The sequence below is a fragment of the Pelodiscus sinensis genome, chromosome 22, assembly GCF_049634645.1.
Source record: "Pelodiscus sinensis isolate JC-2024 chromosome 22, ASM4963464v1, whole genome shotgun sequence".
Taxonomy (NCBI): Eukaryota; Metazoa; Chordata; order Testudines; family Trionychidae; genus Pelodiscus; species Pelodiscus sinensis.
The window spans coordinates 20,458,481-20,471,615 of record NC_134732.1 but is presented as its reverse complement, the minus strand read 5'-3'; the positions used below and the strand labels follow the sequence as shown (position 1 = coordinate 20,471,615).

The 13,135-nt window shown below is 48.5% G+C and overlaps 1 protein-coding gene and 1 long non-coding RNA gene across 4 annotated transcripts in view; one reads left to right on the top strand and one right to left on the bottom strand.

Moving 5' to 3' along the window:
* MRRF (mitochondrial ribosome recycling factor) overlaps positions 1 to 13,135 on the top strand; it is a 20,507-nt gene that overhangs the window by 5,723 nt on the left and 1,649 nt on the right. For all 3 annotated transcript variants that reach the window (XM_075905395.1, XM_075905394.1, XM_014572362.3), the window contains exons 4-5: positions 256 to 374; positions 3,818 to 3,909. In XM_075905395.1, the coding sequence (XP_075761510.1) occupies positions 256 to 374; positions 3,818 to 3,909 (211 nt within the window). The remainder of the gene's footprint in view (positions 1 to 255; positions 375 to 3,817; positions 3,910 to 13,135) is intronic.
* Positions 3,006 to 13,135, bottom strand: part of LOC142819319 (uncharacterized) — a 24,391-nt gene continuing 14,261 nt past the window's right edge. Inside the window, exon 3 of the long non-coding RNA XR_012897172.1 lies at positions 3,006 to 3,245. This is a non-coding gene — a long non-coding RNA (uncharacterized LOC142819319). The remainder of the gene's footprint in view (positions 3,246 to 13,135) is intronic.

Sequence of the window (13,135 nt, the reverse complement as noted above, 5' to 3'; positions counted from 1 at the left end):
GCAATGAAAACAAACTAGTCAGTTTCACTTGCTGGTTTTCATGCACTAGCATAATCCTGCCAAGTTTGGATGGCAAAGCCACAGGGGGTTGTATAAATACAAACAACAGGACTGTTTGTTCTGCAAGGGAAGAACAGACATTAAAAATATATTGTCTGTATTTTGCATAACATGAAGAGGTAGGAGTTGGAATGCATATTGTAATTGCAATGCTGTTCAGTTGTTTTAAACATTGTTATTTTGGATTATTTTAAGGGGCTCTTGATCATATAACGGTGACAACAAACGATGGAAAGTTTCCATTAAACCAGCTTGGACAAATCTCGCTGAAATCTCCTCAGCTCATTATTATAAATATGGCTAGTTTTCCAGAGGTAAGTGGACATAATTGAAAGGATATGAAGGTCCAAATGCCAGGAAAAGGGGATTGAGCAATTGAGAAGCATAAGTATTGTATCTCCAAAACCAAAAGGAATATAATTACTGTAGGAATAATGGAATGAAACTGAGCAAAGGAAAAATTTAGACTAAATGGGGCAAATTCCACTCCAGTGGAACTAAAACAATTCTTATTGACGTCTTACCTCTGTGTCACTTCCTGATCTTACAGTAACAGAACTCCGAGGGGTTGCTGTGTTAGTTGGAATCTGCAAAAAAACAAAGAGCCCTGTGGCACCTTAAAGACTAACAGGTTTATTTAGGCATAAACTATAAGTTTTTACCCACAAAAGCTTATGCCCAAATAAATGTTAGTCTTTAAGGTGCCACAGGGCTCCTTGTAGTATAAGGACTGGATGTTTCACTACTGAATGTACATGTTGACTTTCCTGTGCTGTCCTGTGTTTTGGGTGCCTCACCTTTGCAGCAGCACTGGAATGTCACCATTGCTAGATGACATACCTACTCCATCAGTATCAGGAGGGAAAACCCTGAGTGAGCCCTTTTAGCCTTGTGGAATAGTCTCCTAGCACTTGAATCATTTAAAACGGGCCTGAATAAAGCTATAGAGAATGTACTATAAAGGGAAATCCTGCTCTGGCAGAATTCTGGCTTGCCATGGCCTGAAACAGGGGTGGGCAAAATATGGCCTATGGGCCAAATGCAGCCTGCCAAACATTTTCCTCCAGCCCTCCATGACCCTCCAGGCCGGGGCTCCCAAAAGTCCGGCAGCCCAGTGGAGCACTTAGATAGATAGGCTGCCTGCTTGCTGGGGTCCCAGCCGTACCACTCACGGAAGCAGTGCAGCCGGCTGCTGTCGTCAAATGTGCGTCTGCATGCCCTTTGCAATGAGTCTTTACGTTTACCACTCGCCCCAGCACCATCCACCCCACACACAGGTAGCTGGTCCGTGAGGGGAGCTGGTTTTTAAACTGGCTCCCCTTGTGGACCAGCTCCCACCTGGCACCTTGTGCTGCTGCTTCTGAAACAGAGGCAGCAATGTGAAGTGGCAGGGGGCTCCTCAGGCTGCCAGCCCCACCCCCGGGGACTATAGACTAGTCGAGTAAATGAAAAGAATTCATGAGGTTAATCGACTATTAAATTTACCGATATTTAACATCCCTAGTGGAAACAGACCCTTCCCCTCTCGAGCCAAGCCCCATTTGCCTTAGTCATGGGCAATGTTCCGAAAAACCGATTAGATGTTCTGTGAGATGGTTGTTTTTCTAACAGGAGTAGTTCATTTGCTGGAACAGGGTGGGGGTAAAGTTGTATTTTTCTCCTTCCTTTGTCTCAGCCAATGTATATGTTAAACAATATTGCTTCAGCTGAGCATTTCCTTCCCAAAGCCCAGACACCGGTCTGTCACATCACGTGTCTATGGCTTTAAAATGCTGAACTGATTTACTACTTTGGGTTTTCTCTGTTCTCAATGTTTTTAGCTTTTTTTTTTTTTTTTTACTTTTAAGTCCTCTTAAATGCTAGTGATTTACGCCATATTTGTATGCAAATGCAACACAGCTTCAAGGGGTGCCTTGATTGATAAATGATACACACTGTAACGTGGCCTTAGTGTTTGACTGTATGATCAGAAATCCCTGAACAATGGAACCCAACAAAAATCCAGTGTGGGATTGATCCAGGTTGCATTCAAACAGAATGCTTGTCATTCCTGACTACGAGACACACTCTTTGCATCCTTCCCCTAAAGCATCAGCTCTCCAAGTGCTGTACAGGCTGGATCTCCCAAAACCAAGACTCCTTCATCTGGCAACATTTGTGGTCCAACAGGGGGCTGCAGCAGCGCCAGCAGCAGAGCCGGGGACGAGGCAGCTGCGACAGCCCTGGTAGCGGGGCTGGACCGGGGTGCAGCAGCCCCTATAGCAGGGCTGGGGCCGGGACTGCAGCAGCATGGCAACCTGGCAGGAGGGCAGCTGGGGACGGCAGTCCAGAGGGAAGGATGCCTGGGGAGCCCGTGACAGGGGACCTCCTCTGGTCTGGCAAATTCCCTCGTTCAGAACCGGTCAGATCCCAAGGGTACCAGACCAGAGAGGTCCAACACGTACTAAGAAGAACCAGTGATGCCACACCACATCTTATGGGCTAGAGAGGGTTGCAACCAAACCTTGCGTTTGGAAGGGATAAGTTGTGTTAAAGAGGCAGGTTTGTCTTTCATGGCTCCTAGGGAGATAAAACGAAGCAAAAGGCGAATGCGTTTGAGAAGAACTCACACAGAAAGGGATCTGCGATCTGATGAGGCTGTGCAGCTCCCTTTAACATTTCAGGGGGGTCCCTCACGAAGTTCTCGGACAGGTGAATTTTAAAACGGGAGACGGCTGTTGCATCTCAGGTTCAAAGCCCTGATTCAGCAGAGCAGTAAGCAGGTACTTAGCTTCCAGCACCCGAGTGGCTGTTCTCAGTGGTTTTCTTTCATGTTCTTTTTTCTTCACTTTATTCTGCATTTAATACACATCCCAGATAGATGCTGCAAAACACCACCAACAGGTCCATAATGCCTAAGTACACCACTGACTCAGGGTCTAAATGGACTGTCAAGCCATGTGGGCCAAATTCATCGCTGGTGTTGAACCGTTGAGGACAACTGGAGTCACCTTCAGGAGCCCAGTTCCTTTAGTCAACAGAATAACTCTGTTCTTGTCTGTACTCCATTCCTATGTCACATGGAAGCTGTTGGGTTGGTTTGGACACTTTGCTGTGACCACGCATACCTGTTGTATCGGTACTTTGCCATCCACGCAGTACTGGAAAGTTGCCAGGGCCACAGGAAGCTGGCATGCAGCAGCCACCTGGGAAAGAGTTATAAAAAGTTAAACATAAATGATGAGACACTTAAAAAATACAACAGAGCCTGGTTGTAAAAGCCCTGCCTGCATTCCCCAGCCACCAACAAACGTCTGGATTTCACCCAGCGTGAGTGTAGTGCCGCATGAGTTAAATTAGTAACTTTTTTAAATTGGCACAATGCGATTTCTCGTGTAAAACATTCAACAGGAATTTTTAAAGGCCGAGAATCTTTCATCTCCCTTTCCCCCCATACAGGCTCTCCCATGGGGATTCATTGTGGTTTTGCTCTGCATTGCCTCAAACCATTCAAATAGTTTCAAAGAAGTAAAATTGTTTTCTTTTGTTGTTGCTTTCTCCCCCCTCGCCACCCCTATTACCCTGGTACCAAGAATGGGTGTAGTTTGCAATTCCATTTGATCAAAGCACTCTGCACCAATGTAACTTCCTGATCGTACTGGTAACAGAACTAAATGTTTCCATGTTCTGGTGAGATGGATTGCCAGCTATCGACAGAGTCCTGGCATCTGGTAATAATTATTTACTAATTCCCTTTACCTTTTGATCTGGTTTACAGAGTACAGCTGCAGCTATCAAGGCTATAAGGGAGAGTGGAATGAACCTGAACCCGGAAGTAGATGGGATAATAATTCGGGTGCCAGTTCCTAAGTAAGTAATTATAATGACTGTCTGTCTAGATTCATGGTTATATGAGATGATGTAATGGGCTGCAGTGGATTTCCATTTGTGATCCTGGTTGCATGGACTCCGGGGGCTAAGCGTGCATGGTTACTGTAAGGGCTTGACACAGTCGCTTTCCGTACGGTTACATCTGGGGTTTAGAAACCCAAGCCTGTAAGAAATATCTGATGGAACCTCTTCCAAGTGTCAAGCCAGAGATTCCTGCAAATTCTCCAGCCTCGCAGGATCCATTCTTTTGATACACGGGGCTCTGCTTCACTGGGTTTTTTTTACCAGTTTCCCACTGTGCAGAAGGGAGCTGGACAGTGGGTGGCCGCCAGGGGTGAAAGTAACTTAAATTTCTCACAGATACTATCGTCTGGCCCCCCCAGGGGCTCAGGGCAGGGGTCTGCAATATGACAGCGCTAGTACGAAATGTAAGTGTGGGGGGCTCAGGACAGGGATGGGTAATGGGGGGTGCAGAAGTCTGGGCAGCAGTTCGGGGGTGTGGGGCACTCAGGGCAGGGGGCCAAGAGTGGGAGAGGGTGCAGGCATCAAGGTTGGGGTATGAGGAAGGGCTCAGGGCACAGGGTTGGGGTGTGTGTGGAGCAGTGCAGGAGTCAGGGTTGGGGAAATGTGGGGGGTGCAGGCGTCAGAACTGGGAGTGTGTGGGGCTCAGGGAAGGGGGTGGGAGGTGCAGGAATCAGGGCAGAGAGTTGGGGTGTGGGTGCAGGAGTCTGGGTAAGGGGCTGGGAATGTGAAGGGCTCTGGGCTGGGGTCGGGAGTGGGCGGGGACAGGGGCACCATTTGCAGGGGGGGGCTGATGCCTTCCCACACCCCAAGATTGGTATCAGGAGGCTGCTTACTCTTCCCCTTCCCAGGACTGTCAGGGAGCGAGGGGAAAGTCCCCAGCGTGGATCGCTCGATCCTCTGACCCTGCCTTGGGCAGCCAGGAGGGAGAGGAACACAGGCACCCAGTGCCCTTTCCCCTCGCTCCCTGACAGCGAGGCTGGGAACAGCAAGCCACTTCCCGGTACGAATCTGGGTGGGGGGAGCTTTATCCCTCCCCCCCGCCAAAGGGTGGCCTGGGAAGGCTTGGGGCTGGGTCAGTCCCAGACGGATGCGGGGCATGTTTCCAGCCGCCTGCTGCTTAGCCTTCCTAGACACAACCCCACCTCCTCCTGTAGCGGTGCCTCCTTGCAGGAGCGGCCGACGGGGGCACACCGCCTTGCTTTCACCTCTGGGGGCTGCAGCATTTAGCAAGGCATCAGAGGCGATGGGCAGGCACCCACACGTTGAACTTTCCTAAGAGAGCTGATTTGAATGCCCTGTTCCAGGCCTGATTCGCTGCAGCCTTACTGTAAATAATCGGAGTTACACCAGTGTCTAACCACATGGATGCAGTGATGAATCACCACCGTGGAGATGAACCATCACCCCGCTGCTGAGGGAGCAGCAGGGGGGAATGACGGCCAAAGAGGCCGAGAGGGAACCTGTAACGATCAACATCTTTCACTTTTCCCAGGAAACTGCTATATGTTATTGCTGTGCAGCTGTTACACAGCCATCGAGTTCTGCCCCAGAGGCAGCTGCATTACAGTGGTGGCTGACGCACTTCCTGTGTTTATAGTAGTGCAAATCCAGAGTAACGCCGTTAACTTCCAGACACAAACCAACGTACTGGCATGCAGAATGCCTCTCCATTGTGAACCTGAGATGAATTACGGCAGGGGTGGTCAAGAGGCAGCCTTGCTGGCACCCTTACTACAGAGCAGCTCACCCTGTTTTAATTAGCTGGCTGCTGATTGCTCTGCAAGCTGGGGAGGAAGAGGAGAAGTTGGGTACTATCCCCGCCCCCAACAAAATCCTTCCGCTCCCATTGGCCAGTTTCTGGCCAATAGGAGCTGAGAAATGTTGCTGGCAGCAGAAGCAGAGAGAAGCCTCTTTCCTCCTCCCAGTGCTGGAGCCGAGCCACATGGAGCAGCCCTCCCAGCAGATAGGCAGAGAGCCTGTCTCAGGTTCCTGCTGGGCTGCTGGTTGGAAGCCACCTAACGAAGCGCCTTCCAGCCAGAGCCTGCCTCTGGCACCCCACTCCTCCCCCCCTCCAAACTACCTGCCCAAAGTCCCCAGCCCCTCCTGCCCCAGGTCACCACCCAAACCCTCTATATCCCCTCTCGCCACCTCCCTCCCAGACCCCACACACCCTCCATAGAAATGTGGCTCTTGACTGCTTATCAAAATCTTGACATGGCCCCCCAATTACAAATTATTGCACCCCCCCTTCCCGAATTAGGGCATGATCCAGCTCCTGTTGAAGTCAACAGTGAGAGAAGAGCTGATGCTGGGCGGGGTGGACATTAGTATATTTTACAGCCTCAGCCCCTCTCAGGAGGCTTTGAAGATTAGCGACGTCTCTGTTTATTGGTGGTTTAATTCTGCAGAATACATCAGACAACATTTCAATAGGCCAATCAGAGTATTCATTTATTTTTATTCATTCTGACATCCACAAAATGCTTATCCACAGATCCAGACACATGAGCTACGTCTAGACTGGCATGATTTTCCGAAAATGCTTTTAACGGAAAAGTTTTCCGTTAAAAGCATTTTCGGAAAAGAGCGTCTAGATTGGCAGGATGCTTTTCCGCAAAAGCACTTTTTGCAGAAAAGCGTCCGTGGCCAATCTAGACGCGGTTTTCCGCCAGAAAGCCCCGATTGCCATTTTCGCAATCGGGGCTTTTTTGCGGAAAACAGTATTGTGCTGTTTACACTGGCCCTCTTGCACAAATGATTTGCGCAAGAGGGCTTTTGCCCGAACGGGAGCAGCACAGTATTTCTGCAAGAACACTGATGATCTTACATGAGATTGTCAGTGTTCTTGCGGAAATTCAAAACGGCCAGTCTAGACACAGCCATGGTGAGGGCACTAACCTAGTACTTAGGAGATCCAGGCTCAAATCTCTACTCTGCCACAAACTTCCCTTGACCAGAGGCAAATCCCTTAGCCTCTCTGTGTCCTAGCTGCAGTATTGCTATGCAGCTGTTACACAGCCATCGAGCTCTACCCCAGAGGCAGCTGCATTATGGTGGTGGCTGAATAGGGATAACAGCCCTGTCCTGCCTCTCAAGAGCGCACTGAGTGTTATTAAATATATGAGACACCACTGCCCTATAGTCAGGGCTTGACAAATGGTGGTGAACTCTACTTGTCAGCCCTGCACTGTGCATGCGCAAGACCCGCATTGCACATGCATGCCCCGCCGGTGAAATCTCGCTGCCACGGGCGAGTAGAAACAGCGATTTGTCAAGCCCTGCCTATAGTAATGGGGGCCATATCCATGCTTCAGATAGATAGAAACCTGGCAGAATTGACAATTGACATCCCAAGCCCTGTGAATTAGGGCACACATCTCTGAGAACGGTCTGGAATACTGGTGTAAGGGCCCTGGTGGATTCTTACCATATATTTACAAGTAGGTGACTTTGGCTAAGAATAGACAAACTCGAGTTTGGTTGTGTGACAGATCTGCTTAAAGAAATGACATTGTGTGTCAAGCATCGCAATCAGAGAAATCTCGAATTGCTGCTCTCTGTTGCTTTCAGGAAAGCAGAGTGGAATTTTCATTCCATTTGCTGGTTCTCTGTCTTGCGTATGCTCTCTCCCCTTCCCCCTAAGAAGGGGCAGGATAGAAGTGGAGAGCACTATTATCTTCATAATTGCCTAGGATCTTGGGTTGCTACATAGTAGTTTGATTGTTAATGGGCACTCGGGGCACCCTTGAATATGAATTACAGGGGAGGAGGAATCCATAAATAGATAAATCCTTTAACAAAAATTTGTTGTTAAACAAGTGTGTATGTCCGGTCACTTTTTTTTCATGGCGCTACAGATGAGGTATGCATTGCAGTGATGTTGCCTGTTCATCTATATTGTCAGCGCTAGGAAATCTGTCCCACGGATTTCATTGTCCCCTCTGGGATATCTGTTCATTCTTTGTTTCACTTTTCCTGGGTGTTTGGCAAGTCAGGGAGTCCCAGCTTAAAACAACATTGTCTTTCTTTAGCAGTCCCAGTTCTAACTGAGGACATATGACCAGCAGGTCTCCTGCACTAGTTCACATTTATCTCCATTTCCCACTTGTTCATTTGTAAGAAGACTAGATATTAACAGGTTCAACTAGCCTTTAAAAAGGGATGCTAACTTGATTAGTTTCAAACCAATTGCAATTTTTTTTAAACCCAGTGTTTGATAAAAGTGGCTTTTTTTAAATAGTATGTCCTCAATTTTTTTTTGTAGAAATTCTTCTAAGTTTTTAATCCACTTTTCTGCTCCCTGATGGCATTCACAAAAGAAAAACTTACTGACTGCTCAAGAGAAAGTGAAATTGACTATGCAGAAGTGATGTCCACTGTGCATAATGAAAAAGCCTGAAATGTTTTCCATTTATCTTTCTTCAGAAAGAGTTATTTTAGGTATTGTTTGTACCAACGATAAATATAACACTTTCCACACAGAGATGTGAGGGATCAAGTTTGACATTATCCCTTAAAGTGTCATTCTTTAGCTACGAATCATACTTTAAGAAATCTAACTACTCTGCAGTGTCAGTGGTGGTGATAACACAGGTAATTACAGTCCTGACCAAGCAACCAGATACATGTGGGTGTCAGAGATCCAGTTGCAAGGTCACGGCCTGCAATTATTATAGCATAACGTTTTCACAATCTAATTGGCTGTTCTCTATGCTGTTTGTTTTGTTTTTGCATTCCTCTCAGCTTAGACAACTAAAGGAGGCTAGTCAGTTTTATTTTTGTCTACTTTTATTTTCATGTCAATTTCCCTTTTAGGGCCTCTGGCACAAGCCTGCTTCAGTCTGTGTGTTGCAGGGGCGATGTTTATTTGTGTTTTTTAAAAAATGATTCTGTTCCATTTCTTTTTAAAGTCATGAGAAATGTTCTATCAGTTTGATTTCTCAGCCAGATCTGACCGGACATGTTGCCCTTTGCGGCACAGTCTCATGTTCGGAGCCATCTCTTTTTCGCTCTGCTGTGAGAAACTGGATGTTGTTTGTACATTAGTAATATTTTTACACACACTTAACTTTCAAATGACTCACTGGACTGTCAGTTAAGTGCCTCTGCTTTAATTCTTTTTCTTTAAGATGGACCCGCAGTCCTCAGTATGGGGCAGAAGGACTCACAAAATGTCATTTGAACAAACCAAAACAAAGCTGTTTTGGAACCTCGTATTCCAGTTCTTTCATCATCACCCGACTATGTCATTCTCACCTCGTTGTGGGTAATTCATCTTGTACATGAACTTTCAGCATGTATCTCACATCATGCAACTGGAGTATCCAGTTGCACCTAGGTACTTCTTCTTGATCCCTCTCGCCCACAGGAAATTCCTAGCATTTATGCTACAAAACCGTTCTTACCGAGGGAAACGTCTTCCAGGGGAGAGCAGAAGTGGCCTGCATTGTTTTCCCTCTGTCTTTGTGCCTGTGCCTGTGCCTCCCGCTCAGAAGAGAGCATCGAAATGCAGCTGTGGTTGCATAACTGGCTGTGGACTGAAAGAGATGAAGAGGAGGTGTCTCTAGCAAGCTGAGCCCTGCACACTTTGAAAAGTATTGGGTTTAAATTGCCCAGGTTTGGGCCTGGTTTTCTGCTCAGAGCTTGGTGTTGGGCATCACCCCAGCCAGAGCCTGCTGGAGTTCTAAGGGCAGGAAGTGTCTATGCCTCAGCACAGAGCCAGTTCCGTGGGCTGGTGTGAAAGGGAGATGGAGAAAGGGCAAGTGCCTTGATCCTTTTCCCCACTTCTGATTGGATCCCTCGGGCTCCCCTTCCAGCCCATTGCTTTAAAGAGGAGACTGGGACAGCAGTTCTTCCGCCCAGAGCGAAATGTGCACAGATCAGCTGTGACATGGGCAGAGCTGATGGCAGAATCCCCACGTTGAGGGGACGGGTGGCCTTTCCAACCAGCTGCCTCATATTGATGGATTCCTGAGCAGGAGCCGCGGCTGCCAGAAAGAGAGACATTCTTGTGGCATGATTGGTGGTAGGACCTCAGAATCTACATACAATCTCTGTGGAATGTAAAAGCCACAAAGAAAGCTCTGTGTCACTCCACATTGATACAAAGAAATGGGCATTAATAAAGACAGACGATGAGATGTGTGAGCTGGTGCCAAGAAGCAGAGGAAATCTGGCAGCGCTGCATAAACAAACGTTTCCTTAACTGTTCAGCAGCTCCGAGCAGCCAAATGATACCCTGGGCAGGATCCGCAAAACATTTACACACGTGGGAGGTGAACAGAGTTCATACTGGATCTACCATAAGTCAGGGGCTCCAGACCCCCACACCTCACCATCCAGCAGGGAAGTCAGTGAAGAGAGTCCTGTCGAGATTTCCAGTCCGCAGAGTAGCAGACGGAGATGCTCCCCTGAAAACATGGGGAATCTGACCTCACTTTTGCGACACTAAGCTAGGGGGAGAGGTAGATACGTTGGAGGGCAGGGATAGGGTCCAGAGTGACCTGGACAGATTAGAGGAATGGGCCAAAAGAAATCTGACGAGGTTCAACAAGGACAAGTGCAGAGTCCTGCACTTGGGACGGAAGAATCCCAAGTATTGTTACAGGCTGGGGACCGACTGGCTAAGTAGTAGTTCTGCAGAAAAGGACCTGGGGATTACGGCGGATGAGAAGCTGGATCTGAGTCAACAGTGTGCCCTTGCAGCCAAGAAGGCTAATGGCATATTAGGGTGCAGTAGGGAGCATTGCCAGCAGATCTAGAGAAGTGATTATTCCCCTTTATTAGGCATCAGTGAGGCCACATCTGGTGTACTGCGTCCAATTCTGGGCCCCCACTACAGAAAGGATGTGGATGCATTGGAGAGGATCCAGCAGAGGGCGACCAAAATGACTAGGGGGCTGGAGCACATGACCTATGAGGAGAGGCTCAGGGATTTGGGCTTGTTTAGTCTGCAGAAGTGAAGAGTGAGGGGGGATTTGATGGCAGCCTTTAACTTCCTGAAGGGGGGTTCCAAAGAGAATGGAGAGAGGCTGTTCACAGTAGTGAGGGATGGTGGAACAAGGAGCAATAGTCTCAAGTTACAGTGGGGAGGTCTAGGTGGATATTAGGACAAACTGTTTCCCTGGGAGGGTGGGGAAGCACTGGGACGGGTTCCCTAGGGAGGGGGTGGAATCTCCATCCCTAGAGGTTTTTAAGTCTCAGCTTGACAAAGCCCTGGCTGGGTTGATTTAGTTGGGATTGGTTCTGCTTTGGGCGGGGGGTGGACTTAATGACCCCCTGAAGCCTCTTCCAGCTCTATGGTTCTATGACCCCTATTTCTGAACAATAGCAAAGGAAGTTCTTGGAGGCTGGGGCCATTCATGGCTGTTAGCCAAGATGCTCAGGGATACAGGCCCAGACTTGGAGTGCTCCTAATCCTCCCACCGGACAACAGAGGATGGCTCACTTCATAATTGCGCTGTTCTGTTTGCTCCCTGTGAGGCACTTGGCATTGGCCACTGTTGGCAGACAGGATCCTGGGCTCCGTGGGCCCTGGGCCAGCATGGCCGTTCTTACGAGCAGCCTGTGCTGTTTTGGCACGTGTGGCGCTTTTCATAGGCCACAGGATTGCTGGTTCGTAATTCCCAGGCGAGACGCCCTGAAAGGGTTGGTGTTCTGTTTCACGGTTGCGCACGCCTACGTCAGTGGCTAAGATGCAGGCTCCAGTCTAAGATGACAGATGTTTGCCCTGCATGAAATAAACAGACGACCTCCATCCAGGCCTCTCCAGCACCAAACTGTACGGCCCCAGTGGCCCTTCCTGTGGACAGGTCGCAGCAGAGGAGACAAGATGCCCGTTGCCAGACCGCAGCAGCAGCGCTGTGGTGAGGTGAACACTGCTGCCGCACTGGATGTGCCCTGGACTCCAGTCCGAGTCTGTCAAATCCTGCACTTTTCAGACACTCCTAGTAATAATCGAATCATCAGCTCTGGAAAGTCTGTATTCCCTCCTGCCAACCTGGGGTAGAAGTAAATGAACAAGCGTCTGATTGGCCAAGGCCTCAGCAAACATCTGCCTTGAGCAACGTGGCTGCAAAGGGAAGAACTCCAAGGGAGTGTGACTTATCAGACAGCGAGCAAACTAGGAAAGGGTTCAGCAACCGCTCGGGTAATGAAAGACCCTTTATAATTAACACCCGCAAAGGGGCATAACGAACATTGCTAAGGGGACCCTAACTCCCCACTTCCTGAGTGCCATGCAGCGACCTAGCCCTGTGGCAGTCAATTTCTAAATACTCCTGTGAAATGTTTACTCTGCAATATTTCCTGCTAGCAACAGACATTCTCTTGCTAACGATATGTAGCGCCAGCATCACGGCACTTTGAAAACATTAGCAGAATAATTCATCCTCGTGGTAGGTGCTGTCGGAGCACTGTTTTCCACACAGGGAGAGTGAGGCTAAGTGACTTGACAAAGGCCGCTGACAGTGGCAGCTCCTTTGCCCCATTCTCATGCTCAGGCTCCTCAATGCCACTTTCTAGAGCAGAAAGGAGAGGTGCTATCAGGAGAGTTTTCTGTGCAGTGTTTGACTGCAGTTCCTGACCCACTATGAAGAGTGGGACTTATGAGTGACAAGTCTGGTTTAAGATCCCTGCCTACTAGAGTTGGATACAAACTGAACTAATTATTTTAGAAAATGTTGCAATATGGTCTCTTCTCAACCAGCATGTCAAATACGCACAAGGAGAAATACCAGCCTGGCTCCTGCATGCCAATGACGAAGTGGAAAATGGGGGAACACAGCGATTCCCCCTGTAGTTGGTGTTGCTCCCAGCTATCTTTTGCAGACCGTTCCAGTTGCACGGAGAGGATAAGGGGTTTCCTTCTGCCCCTTCACAGCTTTACAGCAGGATTACACTTTTCAGCTCAGCGGCTCAAGTTTGGGGGTTGATACTCCCTCCTCACTCTCACAGATGCCTTGGCAGCACAAGAAAGAAAAGCCTAAACATTTCAGCATGATTTCCAGGCCCTGCACAGACACGTAACAAGATCTGATCCAAATCCCTAAGCTACTGCGATGCCAATTGCCTTCCACTCCAGCCCTGAGACTTACGTGACTTAGTTTGAAAGGTGTCGGTCCCCAGCGGATTGTACTCTCTCGGCTTGTCAGTTTATCCTGCACACATGCATTGCAGTGAG